The following is a 27899-nucleotide window of genomic DNA, read 5'->3' as shown; positions in this document are numbered from 1 at the left end:
ATTCGTTTGCAAGAGTGAGGGCTCAAGTTAAGACAATGAGTTCAGCTTGCTGAGAGGTAGTGGAGTGGGGCAAAGAGGTAATCTCAATGATATATGTGGAAGATACTATAGCATAGCCTGCCTTTGCTGGTATGTGGCAGTTAGGCTTGGTGGAACTGCCATAAATAAACCGAATGTGATCAGGGTGAGGAACAGGAAAGAAGGAAATAGAGTGAATGTCAGGTGGATCAGAGAGATACAGTCGTGGGGGTCAGGTGTGGTATCAGGAATAATGTGGGAGGCCGGACTGAAGTCCAGGCCAGGAACAGTGGTAACTGTGGGAGACTCAACAAAGAGTGAGTACAGCTGAAGGAGCTGGAGAGCACAAAGTATATGTGTCAGGTGGGAGGAAGAAAATAGATTTTGCAGGTTATAAGAACTGTAGAGAGTATATAACTATAATCACAAAATCATAGTTTGTGATTTTGAGGGCCTCTAAAAGTATTAGGGTGGCAGCAGCCACCACACGCAGACATGAGGGCTAGGCTAAAACAGTAAGGTCAAGTTGTTTGGACAGAAAGGCTACAGGGTGCGGTCCTGTATCTTGTGTAAGAACTCCGACCACACAGCCCTGCACTTTGGCTGTGTGTAATGAAAAGGGTTGGGATGAGTTAGGGAGAGCTAGTGTGCGGGCAGCTTCTAGAGCTGTTTTTAAGGAACAGAAAGGGGAGTAGCGAAAGGATTTAGGATCTGTGGGGTCAGCTAGGTTTGGTTTTGTGAGTTTATATAATGGTTTTGTTAGGATGGCAAAAGCAGGTATCTAAAGGCGAAAGTATCCTACCGTGCCCAGGAAGGAAGTTGTTGTTTTGTAGAAGGGGTTGGGGTTTGGAAGATTAGCCAGACATGATCAGCAGGGAGAGCACGTGTGTTTTCATGCAGAATTATGTTGAGACAGGTAATGGATGAGGAAGAAATTTGGTCTTGACTGAAGTAATGGGGGCTGTCCTTGAAGCCTTGCAACAGTACAACCCAGGTAATTTGCTTAACCTGATGGGTGTCAGGGTCAGTCCAAGTGAAAGCAAAGAGAGGCTGGGATAAAGGGTGCAAGGAATAGTAAAGAAAGCATGTTTGAGATCCAGAACAGAATACTGGATTGTGGAAGGGTTGTGGAGGGAGGTATTGAGGATAGGAGAGTATATGGCTTTGTCACCACGGAGTGGATAGGCAAGACAATTTTTTTGATAAGGTGCAGATCCTGAACTAACCTGTAAGGCTTGTCTGGTTTTTGGACAGGTAAAATGGAATTGTAAGGAAAGTTTACAGGCTTTAAAAGGCTATGCTGTAACAGGCGAGTGGTAACAGGCTTTAATCCTTTTAAAGCATGCTGTGGGATGGGATATTGGTGTTGAGCGGGGTAAGGGTGATTAGATTTTAATGGGATGGTAAGGGGTACATGATCCGTTGCCAAGGAGGGAGTAGAGGCGTCCTATACTTGTGGTTTAAGATGGGAAGATACAAGGAGAGGATGTGAAGGAGGCTTTGAACTGGGGCAAAAGGCAGCAACAAGGTGTGTCTATAGCCCAGGAATAGTCAGGGAAGCAGATAATTTAGTAAAAATGTCTCAACCTAATAAGGGAGCTGGGCAGGTGTGGATAACTAAAAAGGAGTGCATAAAAGAATATTGTCCAAGTTGGCATCAGAGTTGGGGAGTTTTAAGGGGTTTAGAAGCCTGGCCATCAATACCCACAACAGTTATGGAGGCAAAGGAAAGAGACCCTTGAAAAGAGGGTAATGTGGAGTAGGTAGCCTCCGTATTGAGTAAGAAGGGGACGGACTTACCTCCCACTGTGAGAGTTATCCAAAGCTCGGAGTCAGTGATGGTCCAGGAGGCTTCCGAGGCTATCAGGAAGCATCAGTCTTCAGCCACTAAGCCGAGAAGATCTTAGAAGGAGACAGAGCCTTGGGCCAGTTGGACAGTCCAGTCTCCAGTGGGGTCCCGCACAGATGAGACATGGCTTAGAAGGAATTCCGGGCTGCGGGCATTCCTTGGCCCAGAGGCCAGATTTCCAGGGCTTGCAAGATCCTGGGGGAGGAAGTCCTGAAGGAACGCCTGACTGCTGTGGCTTAGGCGTTTTGAAGTTTTTGTGTGCTGGAGATATGGCTGGGTTTCTCTCACAGCAGAGGCAAGTAATTGCAACTTTTCTCTATTATTGTACACCTTGAAGGTGGGGTTAATTAAGTCCTGTTGTGGGGTTTGAGGGCCGGAATTTAAGTTTTGGAGCTTTTTCTAATGTCAGGAGTTCACTGGGTGATAAAATGCATATTAAGAATAAGGTGGCCTTCTAGCCCCTCTGGGTCTAGGGCAGTGAAACGTCTAAGGGTTGCTGCTAAACAGGCCATGAACTGGGCTGGGTTCTTTACCTTGGATAGTTTCTATAAGTTTGTCATAATTAACAGCTTTATAAGCTGCCTTTTTAAGCCCTTCAAGTAGGCAGGAAAACATATAATCTCACCTAGCTATACCTGGGGAATTGGCCTGATAGTTCCATTAGATAGTTCTAATGCTTTCCTGCAGGTCTGGCTCATGAAGTCAGTGGTTATCAGCGTGAGATTTAGCTAGAGAAGAAAACTCTTTCCCATTCATCTGGGGAGAGGGTAGAAGTTAGGATGACATTTAAGTCACTCCAGGTTAAATTGTAGGACAGAGTTAGATATCGGATTTCTTGTATATATTTAGTGGGGTCTGATGAGAAAGAGCCTAAATGCTGGCTGATTTGGGAAAAGTCCAATAGAGAAAAAGGCACATGTACCCTGACTGTGCCTTCAGCTCCAGCCACCTCTGTAAGAGGAAATTGTTGGGTAGGTGGGGGAGGGCTAGTCACGGAACAAAACTGTAAACCAGACCAGGTGTGAGGAGGGGAGGTGATAGAAGGATTATAGGGTGGGAGAGCAGAGGCTGAGGAAGAATTGGGGCCTGGCTTGGCCTGGGGAGGAGGGGAGAGGTCAGATGAGTCTGTAGAAAAGGATTCAAAGGACTCAGAGCTTGGGGTGGAGACTAAAGGAACAGACAAGAGAGAAAGAAAAAAGATTTGGGACAAGTCGCATTGGGAGCAGAGACTAGGGAGGGACCAAAGTGTAAAAGAATGCCTGAACATCAGACACCTCAGACCATTTGCCATTTTTTGACAAAAGTTATCTAGGTCTCGTAGGATGGAAAAATCAAAAGTGCCATTTTCTGGCCACTTATAACCATTGTTGAGTTCGTATTGGGGCCAAGTGGTGTTGCAGAAGAAAATAAGACACTAGATTTTAGGTCAGGCAAGAGTTGAAAAGGTTTTAAGTTCTTGAGAACACAGGTTAAGGGAGAAGAAGGGGGACTGGAGGGTAGAAGGTTGCCCATAGTGAAGGAGGCAAGTTTAAAGAGAAGGGTAGAGACACGGAGAGAAGGGGTGGGGAGCAGCCCTGGGCTGCAACGTGGGTGAGCAGCCAAAGCAGGGGTCCCCGCAATTGACTTGCCACCAAGGGAATGTGGGTGAATGACCAAGGCAAGCATCCCCACGGAGATCAGACACTAATGGAACGTGAGTGAATAATCAGAGAGGCGTCCCCGCAATGATTAAGCACCAAGGGAAGGGTGCCTTCTTGAGTTCATGATCGGCACTGGAGTTTTGGGCCCACAGATAAAATGTGTCTTCTTTGTCTCTACCAGAAAATGAAAGTAATTGAAATTAAGAGAAGGGAGAGATTGAAGGGTGGCACCAAGATTGAAAGGAGAAAGAGGTTGAGGGATAGTGAGAGAGGTTGGAGAAGAGAGTAAAAAGAGGCCACTTTCCCCGATTTAAAATCAGTGAAGTGTTCCTTGGGCTGGTTGGTCAGAGGACCCGAGGTCGTAGGTGGATCTCTTCACGGAGTGAGAGTGAGGACAGGGGACTGGTCTCCTGAAGGAGTCCCGCTGTCCCGGGTTTCGGCACCAAATGTCTCACATGTGCGTGTGAAGAGACCACCAAACAGGCTTTGTGTGAGCAACAAGGCTGTTTATTTCACCTGGGTGCAGGCGGGCTGAGTCCAAAAAGAGAGTCAGCAAAGGGTGGTGGGATTATCATTAGTTCTTACAGGTTTGGGGACAGGTGGTGGAGTTAAGAGCAATGTTTTGGGGACGGGGGTGGATCTCACAAAGTACATTCTCAAGGGTGGGGAGAATTACAAAGAACCTTCTTAAGGGTAGGGGAGATTATAAAGAACCTTTTTAAGGGTGGAGGAGATTACAAAGTACATTGATCAGTTAGGGTGGGGCAGAAACAAATCACAATGGTGGAATATCATCAGTTAAGGTTATTTTTACTTCTTTTGTGGATCTTCAGTTGCTTCAGGCCATCTGGATGTATGCATGCAGGTCACTGGGGATATGATGGCTTAGCTTGGGCTCAGAAGCCTGACAGGATGTATGTCATTAGGTTTTGGTTCCAAGAATATGGGTATAAATATCTTCATCATTAGATTCCCAAAGCATCCCCTTATGCAGTACTGGCAGCAATATCTTCCCCAGCCAAGTACTTTATCAGGACTGGTAGCAGCAGATGGCCAAATGTTTTTGTTTTATTTTGTTTTCTCTCTGGTGCCATTGCCTAAAAAACTAGGCCAGTGATCTGAGGATGAAGCAATCTTAATGGAGTTTGGGTAAATTAATGCTAAATTTAGGTAAATCTAAACATTTCCTTAATCTTTTTGGGAATTCACTTTGTAGCATCTTTTCTTTGAGAGACAAGTTCGCCCTCTGTTGCTCAGGCTGGAGTGTAGTAGCATAATCACACCTCACTCCAGCCTCGACCTCCTGGGCTCAAGCAATTCTCCCCCGTCAACTTCCTGAGTTGCTGGGACTACAGGTGCATGACACCATGCCCGGCTAATTTTTAAATTACTTATAGAGATGGCGTTTCACTATGTTGCCTAGGCTGGTCTTGAGCTCAAGCGATTCTCCTGCCTTGGCCTCACAGAGTGTTGGGATTACCTGGCTGGTAATACCTTTTAAACTAATTCATTTAAGTCACCATTTCTTTTTTTTTTTTTTTTTTTTTTTTGAGACAAGGTCTCCCTCTGTCACCCAAGCTGGAGTGCAGTGGCACGATCTTGGCCCATTACAACCTCCGCCTCCCAGGTTCAAGCATTTCTCTTGCCTTAGCCTCCTGAGTATCTGGGAGTACAGGCACATGCCGCCATGCCCAGCTAATTTTTGTATTTTTATTGGAGATGGGGGTTTCACCATGTTGGCCAGGCTGGTCTCGAACCCCTGACCTCCAGTGATCCGCCTGCCTTGGCCTCCAAAAGTGCTGGGATTACAGGTGTGAGCCACCGCACCCAGCCGTACTCTTTTAAAAATGATGACATGATTGTATATTTAGAAAACCCCGTCTCAGCCCAAAAATCCTTAAGCTGATAAGCAACTTCAGCAAAGTCTCAGAATACAAAATCAATGTGCAAAAACCACAAGCATTCTTATACACCAATAACAGACAAACAGAGAGCCAAATCATGAGTGAACTCCCATTCACAATTGCTTCAAATAGAATAAAATACCTAGGAATCCAACTTACAAGGGATGTGAAGGACCTCTTCAAGGAGACTACAAACCACTGCACAGCGAAATTAAAGAGGACACAAACAAATGGAAGAACATTCCATGCTCATGGATAGGAAGAATCAGTATTGTGAAAATGGCCATACTACCCAAGGTAATTTATAGATTCAATGCCATCCCCATTAAGCTACCAATGACTTTCTTCACAGAATTGGAAAAAACTGCTTTAAAGTTCATATGGAAGCAAAAAAGAGCGCGCATTGCCAAGACAATCCTAAGCCAAAAGAAAACTGGAGGCATCATGCTACCTGACTTCAAACTATACTACAAGGCTACAGTAAACAAAACAGCATGGTACTGGTACCAAAACAGAGATATAGACCAATGGAACAGAACAGAGCCCTCAGAAATAACACCACACATCTACAACCATCTGATCTTTGACAAACCTGACAAAAACAAGACATGGGGAAAGGATTCCCTGTTTAATAAATGGTGCTGGGAAAACTAGCTAGCCATATGCAGAAAGCTAAAACTGGATCCCTTCCTTACACCTTATATGAAAATTAATTCAAGATAGATTAGAGACTTAAATGTTAGACCTAAAATCATAGAAACCCTAGAAGAAAAACTAGGTAATACCATTCAGGACATAGGCATGGGCAAGGACTTCATGTCTAAAACACCAAAAGCAATGGCAGCAAAAGCCAAAATTGACAAATGGGATCTAATTAAACTAAAGAGCTTCTGCACAGCAAAAGAAACTACCATCAGAGTGCAGGCAACCTACAGAATGGGAGAATTTTGCAATCTACTCATCTGACAACGGGCTAATATCCAGAACCTACAAAGAGCTCTAACAAATTTACAAGAAAAAAACAACCCCATCAAAAAGTGGGCAAAGGATATGAACAGACACTTCTCAAAAGAAGACATTTATGCAGCCAACAGACACATGAAAAAATGGTCATCATCACTCGCCATCAGAGAAATGCAAATCAAAACCACAGTGAGATACTATCTCATACCAGTTAGAATGGTGATCATTAAAAAGTCAGGAAACAACAGGTGCTGGAGAGGATGTGGAGAAATAGGAACACTTTTGCACTTTTGGTGGGACTGTAAACTTGTTCGACCATTGTGGAAGACAGTGTGGCGATTCCTCAAGGATCTAGAACTAGAAATACCATTTGACCCAGCCATCCCATTACTGGGTATATACCCAAAGGATTATAAATCGTGCTGCTATAAAGACACATGCACACGTATGTTTATTGTGGCACTATTCACAATAGCAAAGACTTGGAACCAACCCAAATGTCCATCAATGACAGACTGGGGATTATGAAAATATGGCACATACACACCGTGGAATACTATGCAGCCATAAGAAAGGATGAATTCACGTCCTTTGTAGGGACACGGATGCAGCTGGAAACCATCATTCTCAGCAAACTATCGCAGTAACAGAAAACCGCACACCGCATGTTCTCACTCTTAGGTGGGAATTGAACAATGAGAACACTTGGACACAGGGTGGGAAGCATCACACACTGGGGCCTGTCGTTGGGTGGGGGTAGGAGGGAGGGATAGCATTAGGAGATATACCTAGTGTAAATGACGAGTTAATGGGTGCAGCACACCAACGTGGCACATGTATACATATGTAACAGTATGTATATTCATATGTTGTGCACATGTACCCTAGAACTTAAAGTATAATTTTAAAAAAAATGTGAGTAATCGAGTGAATAGCTCTCTCACTTTCTCCAGAATACAGAAACAAATCAGTGCATCACCAACACTTGGAAACTCATTAAACAAGTTCTTGTGCCCCACCCCAGGCCTGCTGAATCAAACACTGTGGGGGGGGGGGCCGGGGGGGAAGCACTGTGTGATTTCATCAGCTGAACATCTCTTCCTCCTCCACCCTACATTTCCAAATCAAACGGAGTGCTGAGTATAATTTCTTGTTCACAGTACTTTTCTGCTTTTGCTTTTGGAGAGTTTGCTGATTCTTCTGGCTCAAAAAATATGGCTAAATATTTCTCTCATCGACCATTTAGAATTAGGGTATTAAATGTATATGCCTTTCTTTGCCATGTTAGCATTTACCTCTATTAATGGTGTCAGTGGTAGCACGAACAAGTAAGTGCAGTGTGATAAATACCCAACATGACTGTTCTGCATCCAAAACCTCATGGGAAAGGAAATAAGAGAGGAGATTCCTTCTTGTCTCTGCTTTCTCCTCATTACATTATCCTCATATCTTCCCAGAGGTACAGTAAGGTTTGAAGTGGAGATAACTGACTGTGTATTAGCCTTGTTTGGATAGTAACTAGATTGTTTTTCTTCCAGTTATTATTATTTAGCAATAATTTGTACTGTGCTTTTATTCATTCCCTTGAAGCATATCTTTCTATATTTTTTAAGAAATTTGTCTGTAGTCAAAAAGATTTTAATCTCATGATAGGATTTCAAATAAAAAATAATCTGAATCCAGAGTTTAAATGTTTCATTTATTATGCTTTATTAGAAGAGACTTGAAGTCATTCTAATATTATTAAAAATGCATTGAAAACAGCATTATTGTTGAATGTAGCTTTTTGCTTTTGATTTCAATTCACTGTCACTAATTCTTTTTTTCTTTTTTCTTTCGGCCGTTGTTCCAAAAGCTGAGGTCGTTTTTGCAAGTAAGGAAATACAGTTTGGATCTAGCATCTTTGATCCTGTATGCCTATCAGCTTAGTACAGCTCTTGCATATCTAGAGAGCAAAAGATTTGTACACAGGTAAGATACAGTCATAAATCTGTTAAGTTCCCTTCTGAAAAGTAGTGATCAAGAAACAGGGACCCCTTTGGACCCAGGGACCCCTTTGGTACCATTTTGTACCAATTCTACAAAATTGTATTCTGCGTATCATTGGAATCTATTGTACACAGTTAATAGCAAGTCATGCTGCATTATATCCTGTCAGAGTGAGATGCCAGGGCTTGTTAATACACAGTTACAGGATTTTTACACACGTGGAGTTTAAAACATTGTGATACTTTCAGGTCACTTATTCCTTACAAAAACACTATAGAGAACCTATACTTGGCGGCAGAGCAGTGAACATGTGGAAGTGGTCTCTGAAACGAATATTGTCCTGGAACTTTCCGGGACAACACAGCTTTATGAGTGACATCTGTTAGCATTCTGCGGAATTTCTGTTTATAGCCTGAGTCTCTGTTTGAATGCAAGTAAAGACCCTTAAAATTTGTTTGCCAAGTATCGTATTAGAATTGGTGTTTTGTTATCCAGCATTAAAACAAACTTCATCCAAAAAAAAAAAAAGAAACAAAAACTAAGGCTCTAAAAAAATCAACTGCATCAGCAAAATCATTTAAAAGTTTTCAGAAGGCAACTTTTATTTAATGATATCTCTTTAGGAATGGCAGTGTTATAGGCCCCAGTTATATATCACTGTCTATCAGTTAATGCAATTGGTAATGTGGTTTTATGAACAGTAATAAGGATTTTCATTATTTTAGAATATACTTTGCCATCATTCAAAATAATCATTTATTGATGGGTAAATATCTGGCAAAAAGAATATATATGAAGTAAATTTTGTGTGTATATATGAGATTGATTGTATATATCCTATAATAAATATCACATAATCTGCTTGCATTGTATATAAGCTGTCTTTCAAAGTGCCTATTGGTATGTCTTTATCTATGAGCTTATAGGTTTGTTTTTCTTATTTTAAGTCTTACTGTCTCAAATTCTTCTTTATCAATAGGGACATTGCTGCTCGGAATGTTCTGGTGTCCTCAAATGATTGTGTAAAGTTAGGAGACTTTGGATTATCCCGATATATGGAAGATAGTACTTACTACAAAGGTAAGAAATCAGAGCAGTACCTAAGAAATAGGCTTGGAATCTTTAACGTATTTCTAAAAACAATATGTTCTAATACGCTCACCTGATCTTTGACAGAGATATAAAATCAAGTAAATGGAGGAAGCAACAGTCGTCTCAGTAATGGTGCTGGAGCAGTTGGACATCCTTAGGCAAAAAATATACCTCAATTTAAACCCCTGAATCCCATTTCAGATCAACTCAGAGTGGATTATGGACTTAATTACAAAATATTAAACTTTTAGAAAAAAACATAAGAGTAAATATTCGGCATCTAGGGCTAGGCCAGGGATCCTTAGACTTGACACCAGAAACAAGGATTCATAAAAGGAAAAAGTTGATAAACTGAACCTCATAAAAATTATAAATTTTTGTTCTGCCAAAGACCCCGTTAAAAGGATGAAAAGAGAAGCTGCAGAGTAGAAGATGTGTGCCAGCCACATATCTGACAAAGCTATTATCTAGAATATAAAAGGAACTCTTAAAACGTAGTAAAAAATGACACAAAGAATGCACTTAGAAATCGGCAAAAAAAATAGGAAGGGACATTTCAGTGAAGAGGATATATGGATTGCACATAAGCATGTGAAGATGTAGATGTTCCACATCTGTGTCCATTAGGAGAATGCAAATTCAGAACACAATGAGATTACAGTACATACCTGTCAGTTGTTAAAGAATATGCTGGCGAAGATGCAGAGAAACTAAATTGCTGCTGGGAATGTAAAATGGTAGAGGCATTCTGGAAGAGAGTTTGGCAAATTCTTTAAAAATTAAGCATACAAGTATTATATGACCCAGGAATTGCATGTCTGGACATTTCTTCTGAAGAAACAAAAATTTGTACACAAAACCATACTCAAACGTTCATTGCAGTTGTATCTGTAATAGCCAGAAATTCAAATCAGCTCAAATGTCTTTCAATCAGTAGACACGCCATCATCTTATACCAGATGCGGCTGGTTGTATCGATTGCCTCAGTGAAGGGGATCTGACTTAAAGATATGCAGGCTGCTAACTTTAGCACCTTGGATCCATTAGTTTGGTGGGATTTTTGTTTGTTTGCTTGTTTTGAGACAGGGTCTCGCATTGTTACTCAGGCTGGAGTGCAATGGCGCAAACATTGGTCACTACAGCCTTGACCTCCTGAGCTCAAGAAGCCTGCCCACCTTAGCCTCCCAAATTGCTGGTACTACAGGCATGCACCACCATGCCTGGCTAATTTTTTGTAGAGATGGGGTTTTGCCATGTTGCCTAGGCTGGTCTTTGATCAAACTCCTGGGCTGAAGCTGTTCTCCTGCCTCCACCTCACAGAGTGCTGGGATTACAGGCATGAACCATCAGGCCCAGCCTCCGTTAGTTTTTTTAACTGAAATCTAGCTTATGTCAGTTGTCTTTAATTTTGCCAATCTTGGAATCACATTGAATTGGTTCTTCAAATTATTACTGAACTAATATTTTTCTGAATAATGTTTTCATATTCCTAGAACTTTAAGGTTTAGATAAATCCATATTGTGCTATTAATACTGCTAATTATGACTACCATTTTACAAAGGCCAGTTTCTTATGGCATTTGATTTTTATATTGCAACAAAAAACCCAGATTTTTACATGCAAAGCTAGTCTCTTATTTTAATCTCATAACTATTTTCTTTCCATATATCTTCTATATATTATTACCTGTCACTATTTTATTTTTGAAATTCATTTTTAATTTTTATTTTATTTTATTTTGAGACAGAATCTCGCTCTGTCACCCAGTCTGGAGTGCAGTGGCGCTATCTGGGCTTACTGCAAGCTCCACCTCCTGGGTTCATGCCATTCTCCTGCCTCAGCCTCCCGAGTAGCTGGGACTACAGGCACCCACCACCACACCCGGCTAATTTTTTGTATTTTTAGTAGAAACGGTTTCACCGTGTTAGCCAGGATGGTCTTGATCTCCTGACCTTGTGATCTGCCCACCTTGGCCTCCCAAAGTGCTGGAATTACAGACATGAGCCACTGCACCCGGCCTAATTTTTTAAATTAATTTTTTAAATTAAAATTTTTTATGACAGGGTCTCGTTCAGTCACCCAGGCTGGAGTGCAGTGGCATGAGCACAAGTCACTGCAGCCTCAACCTCCTGGGCTCAAGTCATCCTCCTGCCTCAGCCTCCTGAGTAGTTGGGACCACAGGCACACGCCACCATGCCCAGCCAATTTTTTAATTTTTTTGTAGAGATTAGGTCTCACTTTGTTGCCTAGGTTGGTCTTGAACTCATGGGCTCAAGTGATCTTCCCACCTTGGCCTCCCAAAGTGCTGGGATTACAGGCATGAGCCACTGTGCCCAGCTACCTGTCACTGTTTTTAAATGATCCTTTGATATATGAAAAGAAGATCAGTTGTTTATTCATTGTAATTATTTAGTCATTTAACTTAAAAAAGACGAAGTCAACTTTTCACTATTTTTAAATACATTTTATATCCAGCTTTGATCTTAACTGTCCCAAGTCCTAGAATTCCAATAAAGAGCTAAATTCCAAATAGTATGATGTCCAAATTTTCGTATCATTCGAACAGCGTTTTGAACAGGCAGTTGACAAATTCACACAAATACCTTCTCAGAAAGGTTAATAAGTATACATTCCATTAGGCTATAGAAATAAGTGCAAACTCCAAATAGAGGTTCTTCAAAATGCTCCTCTTTCTAGGAATTCTAATAGTCTTCAGAGGCAACTCATTGCTTACAGAAGAAAGTCCAGACCCTTGACATGCTGGCAGAGCCCAGCTGCTCATGCTCCATGCTTTTCTGAATCAGGGTGCTGTTTCTGTGCCCTGCTCCCTTGACCAACCCCTTCTGCTCTTACATCCTCTCCCTGCAGCCTTCCCTGGTCATCTCTCAGTCACTGTTTCCTCTCCACTTTCAGGACACTTGACATGCATTCACTATCTCTGTTACACCTTGCACCAAATTTGAGTATACTTCTGTCTGCCTTTTAGAATGAGAATTCTTTGAAGAAAAGGACTCGGGATTGTTCATCTTGAGAACTCAGCAGTTGAGGAAATGTTTACTAAGGTTTTGGGTGACCTGCCTTTGTGGCACAAAGAAAACATTTAGGTCTGAAAAGGGAGCTGATTTCAGGCTTCCCTAGAGAAGTCCTTCTCATCCCATTGCCCCTTCCTGCTCCTCACATGCCTGATTATTTGTGGAGTCTGCGTTGGTGCGTTCACCTAGTGGCTAACATATGTTTGTAATTCCCAAAATCAATACTCAAGGTGCTTTCATAGTCATTTGAGGACATGCACAGAGCATCAAAAAAATGGAGTATTCCCTAATACCGAAATATGCAGCTGAGGTTCAGCAAGGCCGCAGTCTCTCCCTTCTGTCGCAGCCAGAGGTGGGAACACAGGGTCAGGGCTGGGAGGGAACCGCACAGGGCAGAGCCAGCAGCTCAGGCTCTGGTGGTTGGAGAGGTTTGAATCCCAACTCTGGTACCTGTTAGTGGGGCAGTCTTGGGCAAGTCGCTTAACACATCTGAGCGTTCTTTTCTAAAGGAAATATAACCTACCAGAATGAGTTGTTTCATGAGTTAAGATTGTAATCTTTGTGAGATACGAATATATGTGTACATATTTCTCCTGAGAGCAGTGGTTCTGTGTTTGTAACAACTTTATATAACATTAACTACCACCAGTGAGGATCGACTATATATTACTTATTATTGGCAGGATATGTGTATAGCAAGCATTCTAAGCTACAGATAAGTATCTCTTCTGTAAACTGTGGAATCTTACATAACGGAGCTGCACCTAATACCTGCACCTAAACCCCTGGTAAACTGGGGTTTGCTCTCCCTCCCTGTTCTTTGCCTCTCTATAGAGAGAAGGACATTAGTATTTTATTTATCTACCATCTAACCATTCCTCACCCCTAAGTGACCTCAAAACATAAAGAAAGTGAAAAGTAGTTCTCCCAAAGAAATGGAAGTTTCAAGGGGTCAAATAGTTAAAGCTTTTTCCTTTGATACTGAACATCTCAGCTAGCTCTGTTAGATTCTTAAGCAGATAACAAGGAAAATTTATTTTTTAAAATTAATCTTCTAGCTTCCAAAGGAAAATTGCCTATTAAATGGATGGCTCCAGAGTCAATCAATTTTCGACGTTTTACCTCAGCTAGTGACGTATGGATGTTTGGTGAGTATTCTTAAAAGTTTTGTTTTATTTAAAAATTATATTTCATATGTTATACAAAAAAAAAAAAATCTCTCTTTGGAATATGTAGGTTGATTTGCCTTCCCTAACCTGATCATCTCCTCATCAGACTTCTTTTGATTAATTTGACAATAAATAGCCTGGCATCTACTGTGCATCAGCTTCTGGGCACAGCTTCCATAAGGGTCCACAGTTCTGATTGCCCAGCTCCTTCCATCACTCTTCCTTTCTGTTCCCCATTGCTGTCTCTTCTTTCCTCAAAGGGGGGATATTTTGCTCATTTCCTTCTTTCTTTTCTCTCTCTCCCTTTGCCGTCTAATTCATTCTTTTCATATGAATGACATTAAACAGTAAACACCTGGCCCCTCCAACCTTGAGTATCTAAAATTCTACCTTGTCTCTTTATTCTGAGGTCCAAGCTCCTTCCTAACCTATCTCAAGACTTGGAAATTTGATCCTTTGTTTTCTGTAGCTTCTGCTTTTTTGATAATCTCATTTGTTCTTCCCCACCTGCTGTAAGGTCATCATTCTCCTGCTCTGTGGTTATTGCAATTCCTTCTAGCTGGTGTAAAAGTGTGGCTCTCATTTATTCTTTGCTACTTATTTAAAATACTTTATCCAAATTTTAAAATTACTCACTATTTTTAACATGAATGGCTCTTCCCTCGACCCCACTCTTCATTTTTCTTGGTGTTATTCCTTCTACCCAGAATGCCTTCTTCTTCCAGTTGAAATCCTACCTAACCCTCAAGGTCCACCTTAAATGTCCTTGAAGCCTTGCTCTTCCTTTCTGTACATTTCCTACACTTTCTTTCTTTGTCATAACACTCATGTTGATTCTGTTAATAGACTTGTGGACATGTTATCTCTGCTAAATTAGAAACTATTTTGGAGGAGATGCCCTGTTAAGATTATGTACCTTTTTTCCTCTTATAAATAAAAGTAACTTGATCAAGTATGTGTTCTTATTTTTTTCTTCTGTTTACTTACTGTTGATTCTTAATCATCGTTTAATGTCCCAATAGATAACTAGGTAGAGGAAGGAACTTTCAAATAGAACAGGATACGGCATGACATGATTACAAAAAGCTCTGAAGTCCAATTGATGTGGTTCAAATCCCAAGGCCTTGATTATTAGCTGTGTAATCCACAGAGCAAGTAACTTACCTTTTCAGAGAAATTTCATGTTTCAAAACTTATAAGATGCCTATTTTCTTACATGTTAACATTTCTAGAACTGGAGTATTTCTTAAAATCAGTGGCATTTTACAGTCGGTAATGATTGGAGGCATTTTTTAATGTAGTTGTACTTGCTTGCACTCATGTGGACTTTGTTTTGTTAATATTGTTACTGTAATGTCTGAATGACTTTAAAAGAGCTCTTTTGGTAAGAATAAAATAAAAATTCTAAGAGGGAAGAAAGAATTGTATCACACTTTAGTTTTCAGCATTCTTCTCCCTTTTTTGATCATATAAAGTGATGATGTTTCCTATAATCAGTGGATGTGATTTTTGTCAAATGTGATATAATGCAATATTTAAAGAAACATAAGGTTATTGTGAGGATTAAGGGTAATATATGAGGCTGGGCATGGTGGCTCATGCCTGTAATCCTAGTATTTTGGGAGGCCAAGGAGGAAGGATCACTTTTAACCCAGGAGTTCAAGACCAGCCTGGGCAACATAGCAAGACCCCATCTCTACAAAAAATACAAAAATTAGCTGGTTTGGGTTGCATGTGCTGATAGTTTCAGCTACTCAGGAGGCTGAGGTGGGAGCATCACTTGAACCTGGGAAGTGGAGGCTGCAGTGAGCTGTGATGGAGACTTTGTCTCAAAAATACATGTTTGTAAAATGTCTAAGAAGTGTGCCAGGAGCACATTAAGTTCTCCAGAAATGATACCCAGTGTTGCTACTACTGATGATATTGTTGTAACTTCTTGTGAGAAAAGCAGTACTAAGGCATTATGTTTGTCAGATACTCTTTACATTGAAATTCTTGAATTCTTGGCTAAGTTCAGAATCTAATTCACATCAAGATGGTAATATGCCTTGCTTCTTTTGAGGCAGATTTCATTCTAGGTTCTAAAGATGCAAAAATAAAGTCACAGTTCCTTTCTTCAAGGCATCAGTTGTACATTGTTTTGTGATAGAAGTAGATTTGAAATGACAGAAACTTTTCCCAGAGGAAAAGCATTATAAAGAACTACATTACAAATGTACCTACAAAGAAGAGAGCTTGTGAGGAAGGTAAAGGGATGTTTTTGGTGTGCTCCACAGGTAGCAAGAAGCCCAGAATAACCAAGTGCAAAGCAGTGATGATAAGGCACTAGGAGAAAACATCCGTCCTTTACACCAGCAGTTCTCTCCATTTCCTTTCCATTGCATTGTATGTTCATTGCCAGTTTTAGGTTTCTTGTTTGTTTTAAAGGTGAATTTTTTATTTTTATTTTTTAATTTTAGAGTCAGAGGGTCCATGCGCAGGTTTGTTACATGGATATGTTGCACAGTCCTAAGGTTTGGGCTTCAGTGGAACCTGTCACCCAAATAGTGAACATAGTACCCACTGGGTAGTTTTTCAACCATTACTGACCTCGTTCCCCCCCTGCTCTTGTATTTCCCAGTGTCTGTTGTTTCCATCTTCATGTCCGTATGTATCCAGTGTTTAGCTCCCTCTTATAAGTGAGAACATGCAGTGTTTGGCTTTCTGTTTCTGCATTAATTCACTTCGGATACATGACTTTCAGTTGTTTCTGTGGTGCTGCAAAGGCCATGGTTTCATTCTTTTATGCCTGCATAGTATTACATGGCATATACGTACTACATTTTCTTTATCCCATCCTAAAGGTGAATGTTTAAGGATTATTCAGAAGATACTGAGCAAGTATTGGATTTCCCAAGGGTAGAATGCAAGTAAACTTTTTGCGGTCACACTGTGGCATTTATAGGCAGGAAGACTTGAAGCCCAAAGAAGTTCACATCTTTCCTGGGGGAAAACAGTGACCAGTCCATGAATCAACCAGATAATGATGCCTTTATGCACGCTAGACAAGAAGAGGCCAACCTTGTTAAGGGAAACTTTTTAAGGAATCTTAGTTTTCCAAAAGCATAAGACTTACACTAGTATTTTCTTTATTGGACCTCAAGTCAGCCGCTCTAATTATAAACAGGTGAGACTGAAGTGGGGCGGATTAAAATTCGGCGTTTCCTGAACTAGTTCATTAAGCCATGAAGTACCACTGTAGCTAGTGGGCAGTTTTCTAATAGAGGATTTCTAGAGAAATAAACTGAGAAAATTTATAGCATTTTCCTTGATAATAATTTAACATTTCATTATTTACATCATATTAAATCATTAGGTTATTCTTATTTTATACTAGAGTGAATATAATGCTGCTTTGGTAGATAACTTGCCCATTACCTCCCAGCTGGTACTCTAAGTGCCTAGAAAAACGATTTTCTTGGAACCTGGGAGTTACACTCTTCTTACTGAGCTCACTGTTGTGTTTTCATTCCCACTTGACAGGTGTGTGTATGTGGGAGATACTGATGCATGGTGTGAAGCCTTTTCAAGGAGTGAAGAACAATGATGTAATCGGTCGAATTGAAAATGGGGAAAGATTACCAATGCCTCCAAATTGTCCTCCTACCCTCTACAGCCTTATGACGAAATGCTGGGCCTATGACCCCAGCAGGCGGCCCAGGTTTACTGAACTTAAAGCTCAGCTCAGGTAGGAGTTGGCGGGAGAGAGGGCCTGGGGGTGGGGGCAGATTATGCTGCTTCTCCTCCTTGCAGTAATAGCATTTTAAGGTCATTATATCAGTATAATCTAAGGCCGAACTATTTTTCGTTCAAATGCAATTACTTCTAAAATTGATTTGCATTTCTTTTTACCTTGCTAGAGTCTTAAGTAAATTGTATCTTTAAAATTTTAATAAAGCTCCAATTATGGTCAAATCTCTCTCCCCTAGCTTCTGACTTAGCATGGCTTGCAAGACCCATAATAACTTAGTCCCTAGTTACCTCACTCATCTCATCTAACACAACTCTCCATCTCTATCTCCCTCACACTTTGTGATCCAGCAATACCTACTTATAATTCTCTATCTCCCTCACACTTTGTGATCCAGCAATACCTACTTATAATTCTCCTAACACAGCTCACTGCCTTTTCACATGCTGTCTTCACTCCCAGAAATCCCTTTCCTGACCTTTGCCACCTGTAAACTTTTATTCGGTTTTCAGAACCCAGCTCAGATGTTACCTGCTTCAGGAGGCCTTCCTAATCAGCCCTGCCCCGAAAGAGATAGTTATTCCTTTGGCACCTTTTCAATACTTCTGTTTTTATATTTAAAACATCCATTGCTTGTTCAGGTGCCATTTTGTGGCTCCTACTTTGTGCCAGGTACTGTTAAACCCCTGGAGGAAGCACGCGGGGACATTAATGTGCTGAATCCCTCAGAGAAGCATGTGCATACTCTACCCTGTTGCCTGGCCTGGAGAGGTTCTTGTTTGCTTGTCTGTGTCCCCAGCTATACTCAGAGCTCTTGACGGGCATCATTGTGTCTTACTGATTTCTGTAGCCCCAGTGCCAAGCATAGGACCTGGCACCATGTAAGTGCTCAATAAACATTTGTTGAATTGAATTGAATTGGAATCTAGAATGAGACTTAATACTGTAATAAACAAGATATTGTAATATAACACATAGGCATGAGAAGCTTTATTATATAAACAATACCATGGTTCAATGTGTACTGTGTTACCTGTTTTCACACTTGGGGACTTCCTCGATTTTACGTGAGTGTTTATGGGTTTGTTTTTCATGCTGTATTTTAGTCTTTTTCCTAAAAATCATCAACTACAGAGTCCAGGCTTTCACATCTAGCCCAACCTTCTCTCCACATGTTAAAGCTGTTCAACCTGCTAGACAGGATTCCTTTTAAGGAGAGTATTTCAAAGAAGAATTAAGACCCATAGGTAGAAGCACAAAGGAGTCATCCAGTCTGAAAATGTTTGCTAAGCACCTTTGTTATTCTAAGCTAGGTTCTGTGGGTTCAACAGTGAACAAGACCCAATCCCTGTCCCCAGAGAGTTTAAAGTCTGGTGGAGGAGACCAAGGTGTCACCAGTTATTACAATACAGTGAGCACCACATCGGAAAGACCAGCCACACTCTTGGTCTCCATCCCCATAACTCTCACGCGCTGACCTGGTTCTCCTTTCAAGGCCCCATAGAGCAACCCTACTCTGCCTTTCACACGATAGACCTTCAGGGTAATTCTAAACAGCTTCCTTACCTCCTCTTAGCTTCTTCTAGCCAAAAATCTTGAGTTCCTTAATTAATTCTCATGTAACTTAACTGCCTATTCTCTCACTTTTACAGCTGGTTTTTGGACATGCTTTATTGCATGTTTTGCTCCCATTTGTTCCTGCTTGATCTTTCCTCAGGATTTGACAGTTTCTGTCCTTGACATTGTTCCTCTCTGATACCAGTTCTATCACCCTACCTCCCTGGCATATCTTTGTACCTCACTGACTTGCCATCTCTACACCATTACTATGAGTATTAACTGAATTTCTGTTCTCAGCCTCTTATTTTCTTCCGTTTTCTCTCATTACTCTTCCTAAATGTCTGACCCATTCACACGGCTTTGCTTCTCACCTCTCTCTGTCTGTAATTCTGGTCCTGCCCTTTTCTCAAATCCCAAACTTACATTTTAAATTGCTGGCTGGGCATCATGTTTATCCAGAAAGCAAAGCTGTTACATTCTCCTCTAAGCCAGCCCTTTCCTCCTCACTTCCTCCAGGGTGGAATAGTGCCTTTATCTTCAACACCATCTTGGAGTCATGCTTCACTCCGTGTGCACACCCCCCATCCTCCATCCCGCGCTCTTCTCCCATCTGGCGTGACCAGCTTAGTCAATCTTCCTGAACTGTCACTGGAAAAATAACTCCCCTGGTCAAAACAACTTTCAGTGGGGTTTTGTTACCTTTTATGTTTCGTTAAAGGCTTCCACGGTAACATTTAGGCCTCATTTCATTATGGCCTGAGATTGTCTTCCCACCCCTTTCACACATGGTAGCTAAACTAACCCTCCTCTCAGCCCAGAATGCCTCCTCCTTCACTTGGGGAGATCCTACCCATCTTTCTCGGCTTCTTTCATGCACTGGGTCTTCTGTGACTTCACAGCTGACTGGCCTCCACCCTCTGAGTCTCCAAAGCTCTTTGTTCTTATCAGGCTTACCCTATGCTGCCATAGATGGCTGCAACCCATGTTCAATTCAGTTCGATAAACACTGTTGAGCACCTACAGTAGCTGAACCTGGTGCTAGTCACTGGGGCAAAGATGACTAAAACACTTTTCCTGCCCTCGAGGAGCTCACAGTCTAGTATGTCTCATCCCCTACTAGACTGAAGCTCCTTGAGGACAGGGATGGTCATACTCACCTCGGTGTTGCCTGAACCTCCAGGCCAGGAACTTAGCTAGCTAGATACAGAAAGGGTCATCCAGGCACTGAGTTCAAGGCTTAGAACATATGAGTGATTCTTAACATTAGGGAATGCTCCACTGAGGTAAATTATCTCCAAAAAGTATCCAATACATATTTTTAGAACTACATATAATTACTTTAAATATGTACCTGTAGTATATAATTTATGGATATCTTCTTATATACTACTAGCACAGGTAATTCAGCATTCATTCATTCTGCATTGTTCTGTTTTAGAAATGGTGTTTAACTTTGCGTTTTGAACATATATAATTGGGCTACCAAATAGGCCACCATTTTATATTATAAAGTGTAACTATATAATGTAATTGCTTACTTGAACATTTACATATAACAATATATCACAATAACTAAATAGGTTACTAATTTTTTCAAAATTTTTATTATTTCCAGAATTTTAACAAAAAATAAGTTTGGATAGCCCTTTGGTAGTTAAAACCATGGTAGTTAAAAATGTTTCCCAAATCCCATTCTTCTTCTTGACCTCGAAAGAATTCTCCTTCCCTACCTCGAAAGAATATTTGCAAGTAGACTCAAATTACTGTGGGATTCCCCTTATCTTTAACTGGAGTGTATGTGTGTGTATTTTATTTTGTTGAGGCGGGGTCTCCCGGCATCTCTGCTGCCTGCAACCTCCACCTCCCATGCTCAAGTGATTCTCCCACCTTAGCTCCTGAGTAGCTCAGACTATAGGCATGCACACCACACCACCACACCCAGCTAATTTTTTGTATTTTTGATAGAGATGGGGTTTCGCCATGTTGCCCAGGCTGGTCTCAAACTCCTGAGCTCAAGCAGTCCGCCCACCTTGGCCTTTCAAAGTGCTGAGATTGCAGGCATGAGCCACCATGCACAGCCTTGTATATTTGTTTTTGACTATATTAGTTGATAAGTGATTTTTGGTATGGAACCTGTTGGGCAAACTCATAGGAAAATCACCTTGGTCAAGCTTTGATGAGGTGATGTCTGTGACTCTAGAAACCTGTCCTTCCTACATCCTGTTTACTTATTCATAGGTATTAATTAATTGAGAAGTAGAATGAGATTAACCTGCAAGTGGTCTGTTATCAAGTATAAAAAATTCCTCAGTAGGAATACCTTTAATTGATCGATAGTGAAATTTTCTTATAATGCATACTTTAGCATTTTTGTGCTTTATGACTGTCAGGTTATAAGAGCGCACTAAGTATTTTTTGAGTGAAAAGTCATTTGCCCGAGCACGTTGGCTCACTCCTGTAATCCCAGCACTTTGGGAGGCCAAGGCGGGCAGATCACCTGAGGTCAGGAGTTCGAGACAAGCTTGGCCAACATGGTGAAACCCTGTCTCTACTAAAAATACAAAAATTAGCTGGGCGTGGTGGCAGGCACCTGTAATCTCCCAGCTACTCAGGAGGCTGAGGCAAGAGAATCGCTTGAACCTGGGAGGCGGAGGTTGCAGTGAGCTGAGATCGCACCATTGCACTCCAGCCTGGGAGACAAGAGCTAGACTTTGTCTCAAAAAAAAAAAAAAAAAAAAAAAAAAAAAAAGGCATTTAACTTCTGGTTAATTCAGTTAATTCTTTGTTAGGTACTATCACAGGGAAACCATAATAAACAGCTTTAGTATTTGCCTTTTTGCAGGTGTGTTCAAAAATAATATGTCCCAACAGTACTCTTCTTGACTAAGGTGTTGGTACCACTATTTTAAAAAAGAACATCAGCTTTATCTCAGATTAGAAAAATATTTTAGGTTAATATTAAAATTCTTAAATCTATTTTAGGCAAATTAGGGTAGTAAACAAAATTATCACTTTAAAATTTTGTGTTATGATGTTTGTATATTTTAAAACTTTTTATTGATGTTTAATAAACACACCAAGAAGGACAGCTTACTGGATTTCCACCAGTTGGATACAGTGTGTCACCAGCATCCAAAATGAAAGTACTACCAGCATCCCAGAAATCTTCCACATACCCCTTTCCAGTCACTGTTCACCCTCCAAGGGTAACCTCTATCTTGGCTATAGATTGGTTCTGCTTGTTTTTGAACATGATGTAAATGGTATCAGTCAGTACTTACTTCATATATATATAATTTATTTTACTCAACAGTTTATGGGATTAATCCATATTATTCATGTAGTTATACTCAGTTCTCATTTTTATAGTGTTCCATTTGTGAATATACTATAGTTCATTCCACTGTTGGTGAAAATTCGTATACTTCTAATTTGGGGCTATCAAGAATATTGCTCTGTAAATTAGATGATATAGTAAGTGGTATGTAAACAGATTTACCTGATGCTTTATGTTCTAAAGAACAACAGTCTTGTAAGTATCACCTTGGAAAGCAGTCCCTGATTTTGAACTGGTCTTCCATCACTGAGCTCTTTAGGAATATTTTTAGAACCAGCACCATGTGCATTGATAGCAAGTCTCCATCCTCTACAGTTAGCTCTTCTAGTTATAACATTGAAAGAGCTAGTAGTCACAGAACAATTTCTGTTGGCAGGCATTGTGCCATGAACTTTTTTACGCTATTTCACCTTAATTCTCACAGTCCTGGGACATACAGGTAGTATCTTCATCGTCAGTTTACAATGATGAGGAGAATGAAACTGTGTGGCTAGGCACCTAACAGAAGGACACAGAGCTGGAATTCACCTGAGTCCAGAGCTTGAGCTATGAGCTGTCATGCTTTACTGACTGCCTTGATGTTTATTGGCTAGAGTCATTAGGTGTGCCTGCCATTTTATGATTTGGACTGGTGAGCACGTTGTTAATATTGGTTAGTTAAAAAGGAAAAAGAAAAAAAAAATGCTATTACAGAGAATTCCTGCAGCTGGTTTTCTTACATTGTTTATCAACCAGAGTCCTTAAAAGGAATGGCAGCATCATTAGCAGATGCACAGAGGCCCTCCCCACAGGCTTTGAGGGGGACAGGGCTTCCTTGTGTACTTTCAAAGTATTTTCTTACTGGTTTTACTTGTTTTATTGGCATATTTTGAGTGTGTTGTATTTTGCTGCTGTGGAACACAATAATTTCACAGACATTGGGGAGCAGGTTTGGAAGTTTTGAACAAGTCACTTAGAGTTGACTTCAAGCAGATCAGAGCCAAACCATGGCACAGTGTCATCCAGAGAGCCTGCTGGGAACTGCTTTTATACAGAGCTTTCACTCCAGCTGGGGGGTGTTGGAAGTTTTTGTTTGGGGGTTTTTGTTTTTGATTTTGTGTGTGTGTTTCTTTTGGTTTTTGATTTGTAGTTGTTTGTCTTAACCATGTGCTGTCATGTTTTGCTTCTTAACTTGATCAAACAAAACCAGCCTTTGGGAAAATGTTGGTCAGGGCTATAGCTTAGCTCAGCATGGGTGCAGACAGATTTTCTTACTTTTTTTTCATATCACTTCTCAGTATCATACCTAAGTGAAGCTGCAAGGCATCTAAGGAACTCAAACTATTTCAGTTGATCTGCGAGACCGCCAGTTCAAGCTGTTATAGCAACACCTTGAGAGTAAATGGGCATGTGTGCGTGTGTAATTTTTCAAAGAATGTTTAAAATATTGTGTGGCCTTGGGCAAGTTACTAGGCCTCCCTTATAAGAGCAAGATCACAAATATACTACCCATATTCTCAAGATTAAATAAATAATCTGGCCAGTCTCAGTGGCTCACACTTGTAATCTCAGCACTTTGGGAGGCCGAGGCCTGAGGTCAGGAGTTCAAGACCAGCCTGGCCAACATGGTGAAACCTCGTCTCTACTAAAAATACAAAAAAATAGCCAGGCATGGTGGCAGATGCCTGTGAATCCCAGCTACTCAGGAGGCTGAGGCAGGAGAATCGCATGGACTCAGGAGGCAGAGGTTGCAGTGAGCCGAGATCGTGCCACTGCACTCGAGCCTGGGCAACAAGAGCGAAACTCTGTCTCAAACAAACAGATAAATAAATAAATAATCCATGTCCATTGCTCATGGTAAGCACACACACTGTGTTAGCTAATTTAGAAGTAGGAAGTAGTAACAACAAAGCTTTCCTTGAAAATCCAGAAGGGACCTGGCAACCTTAGAGTACAGAAGACTTTTCAGTTATAGTTAAACATCCTTAAAAATATATAGTTATTTGTATTTAATTTTAAGGTAACCAGTAACAGAATTGTGCAGAATTATGAGCTTTAGAATGACAGATCTCACTTTGAATCCTGGCCCCACCGCTTTACCATCCTTGGGAAACATCTTTAGCTTTTCTTTTCTTTTTTTTTTTTTTTTTTTGAGACGGAGTCTCACACTGTCATCCAGGCTGGAGTGCTGTGGTGCAATCTCTGCTCACTGCAACCTCCACCTCCCTGGTTCAAGCAATTCTCTTGCCTCACCCTCCCGAGTAGCTGAGATTACAGGCGTGCACCACTGTGCCGGGCTAATTTTTTTTTTTATTTTTAGTAGAGACAGAGTTTCGCCGTGTTGGCCAGGCTGGTCCTGAACTCCTGACCTCAAGGGATCCACCCTCCTGGGCCTCCAAAAGTGCTGGGATTACAGGCGTGAGCCACCGTGCCCGGCCTTCTTTCTCTACTTTTCTAAAAAGTGTAGTACTCTTTCTACTCAGTAGCTACTTTCTAGGGTTCTTATGAGTTTTGAATGAGTGTTAGCTATTCTTATTATTCAGATAATAAGAATACCAAGATACTTGGTATCAAAGTATCAAGCACATCTTTTTGATGTTTTATAGATGTATTACAGATATATGAATTTTAAAGTATTAATCTGTGAACAGCATCTTAAACATGTTTAACCTGTTTTGGATTCTTCACTTATCCCACAACATGAATTTTAAATTAGAAGTCCTAGGTTTGATTAATGACATGAAATTGCTTGTACTACTGTGTGTTTTTTTTAAGTGATTTTGTATTTGCTTCCAAAATTCCTTTCAAAGGTGGTGTCTCAATTCCTCTTTAGTCATTATACCAGTATTTTTTTTTTTTTTTGCATTGCTATGCTGTTGGGTCTAGATATTATCTAGAAGAGTAATCTGTTTCACAATTATAGCTAGGTACAGTTAAAATGTTCACAACGTGTGAACTTTAGGAGTTTTTTTGTTTGTGTTGTTTTGGCCCTCAGTCTTCCCAGTGATCAAAAGCAAACTGCAAATCTGAATTTAATAGGAATTTAATGTAAAATGTAAATTGTTTCTACTGAAAATTATATCTTAGCTGCTTCATGTCTAACAATAATTCTTACCCCTCATTGGTTCTCACCCACACATCTCTATCGTAGTACTGTCTTTGCACAGTTTGCCAAAGTGCACAATTTGGCTCTTTGAAACCAATAACTTAACATCTACCTCTCTTTCTCTGCCTTAATTTTTTTCTCAGACTTGCATTTTAGCAATACCTTTTGTATTATGTTTTTAGTGCTTGCTCTGGGAATTACACTATACATCTTAACTTTTCATAGTTTACTTAGAGTTAATCATTGTACTTCATATAAAATGTAGAAACTTTGCCAGCAGGAATGTCCATTTACCACCACTACCTTGGTCCATTATGCTGAAGTTGTCATGTATGTTACATTCACATATGCCATTAACCCCACAAAATTAGATTATGATTTTTGTCTTAAATACCATTTTAAAGAAAGTAAGGAAACTCTTCCATATTTAACTTCGTACAGTGCTCTATTGTTCTTGAAGAACTTATTTCCATTTGGTTTCCCATCAGATGAAGAATTTTTTTTAGCATTTCTTGTGGTGCACATCAGTTGGTGGTGAATTCTATTAGTTGTATATTATCTAAAAATGAGTTGAACTTAACTTTGTTGATAGGAATTTCAGGTTAACAGAGTTGTAATTTTTTTTTCCCAGCACCTTAAAGATGTTCGTTTACTGTCTTCTGCCCTGTTATGTTTAATGAGAAGTCACTGGTCATGCAATTGTTACTTTGTATGCAGTGTGTCATTTTTCTCTGGCAGTTTCCATGATTTTCTTTCTTTGATTTTTCAACAGTTTAAGTAGGATGTGCTTGGGTGTGGTTTTCTTAATGTCAGTTGTGTTTAGGATTTGCTGATTCAAAAGGTTGAATCTATAAACATATCCTTTATAAAATTTAGAAAAACTTAGATCATTATTTCTTCAGATACATTTTTCTGTTCTGTTTTCCCTCTCTCCTGAGATTCCAGTTGCATGTGTGTTAAGACTTCTGATGGTGTCCTTCAGGCCAAGTCCCAGAAGCTCTCGTTGTCACCTTCCCTTCCCCTTGTTCTTCCTCCTCTCCCCATTCCTGACCTTCCCCACTTCAGATTGGATCATTTTTATTCACTCACCTTCAGGTACCCTAACTCCTTTTCTGTCATCCCTATCTACTGATCACTTCATCCAAGGGAGATTTTATTTCATATACTGTATTTTTTGGTAATAGAATTTCTGTTTGGCTTTTTTTTTTTTTTTTTTTTTTGTATTCTATTTCTCTGCTGACATTTCCTGTCATCCATTATGAATAAATTTTCTTTTATGCCCTTGAATATAATAGCTTCTTTTAAATCATTGCTAATTTCAACATCTGAGTCATTTGTAGAATCAGTCTCCTTTAAATTTTTTCTCCTCTTGAGAATGGGTCACATTTTTATGTTTTTTTGTATATCAAGAAGGGTTAGATTATATCCTAGACATTGTGGCTGATGGGTAGGTAGCAGAACTTCTTTCCACTGTGAGCAGCAGTGCAAATCTCTGTTCAATTATTTTGGCCTTAGCTAGGCAGCTGGGAGTCTGCACTGTGTGTGCATGCTTCTAGGATCAGCAGAGATTTATTTAGAATATATACTCAGAATTTGAAGCACTCCTTCCCTGGCTGTCTTCATTCTGGGATTTCTCCCTTCCCTTTTTTCCAGTTACCTTTATGCTAGCTGTGGTTGCTCCAAACTCATTTCTCTGGTTATTCAAGCCAGTAACACTGGCGCCTTCCTTCTCACTAATGGCCATTAGAAAGTGGGGGCCCACCCAATGCCATTCTCTTCCTTCTCATGACAGCTCCCTCCAGGATCTGGCTGCCTGTGGTTGCTCTCCCATGCTGTGACAGTTGTTTCTTATATCCAGAGTATATAGTTCCTATCTGCCAAAGGGTTGGTCAAATAAGAGCTACTCACACGTAGCAGAAACAGAAAAAGGTGTCAGTATTTTAAAGTAACATTTGCGGAGGCTCATGCCTATAATCTCAGCAACTCAGGAGACTGAGATGGGAGGATCACGTGAGTCCAGGAGACCGAGGCTGCAGTGAGCCATGATCGAGTCACTGCACTCCAGCCTGGGTGACAGACCACAACCCCAATTCAAAAAATAGAAAAAAATATAAGTACAACCTTAGCGGATATCAGGGTTTTTTAAAAATAATTTTGAGATCAATATAGCACAATAACCAAACAAAGGCTTTATTTACTGCAGTTAGAGAAACAATAAGAGAGAAATGTGATTTCAATATATCCATGAAACTGAATTTCCAGTCTACCACTGGTGACTAAAGGCCATAATCTCCAGCATTACTGCTTATGAGAAAAGAGAAAAAGAGCAGAGGCATAAGCAGTAATGCTGTGATCATGGCCTTTAGCCACTAGGTCAGCTACTTCCAGGTATACCATCCCTAGCTTCATCTCAAGGCTCAGGCTTGTTTTCTGCAAAGATGGTAGGGTTGGGTTGGGTTGGGTTGGGTTTGGTTTGGTTTGGTTTGGTTTGGTTTGGTTTGGTTTGGTTTGGTTTGGTTTGGTTTGGTTT

General features: G+C 40.4%; 1 protein-coding gene across 9 annotated transcripts in view; it reads left to right on the top strand.

Moving 5' to 3' along the window:
* The window catches only part of PTK2 (protein tyrosine kinase 2), a 362172-nt gene that overhangs the window by 268244 nt on the left and 66029 nt on the right, over positions 1–27899 (top strand). For all 9 annotated transcript variants that reach the window (XM_026454573.1, XM_026454578.2, XM_026454577.1 and 6 more), the window contains 4 exons: positions 8230–8345; positions 9343–9443; positions 13547–13636; positions 17180–17384. In XM_026454573.1, coding sequence (XP_026310358.1) covers positions 8230–8345; positions 9343–9443; positions 13547–13636; positions 17180–17384 — 512 coding nt within the window. The remainder of the gene's footprint in view (positions 1–8229; positions 8346–9342; positions 9444–13546; positions 13637–17179; positions 17385–27899) is intronic.

Source organism: Piliocolobus tephrosceles, chromosome 7, assembly GCF_002776525.5.
Source record: "Piliocolobus tephrosceles isolate RC106 chromosome 7, ASM277652v3, whole genome shotgun sequence".
Lineage (NCBI taxonomy): Eukaryota > Metazoa > Chordata > Mammalia > Primates > Cercopithecidae > Piliocolobus > Piliocolobus tephrosceles.
The sequence above is the reverse complement of the archived record's forward strand: the minus strand, read 5'-3'. Positions and strand labels throughout refer to the sequence as shown.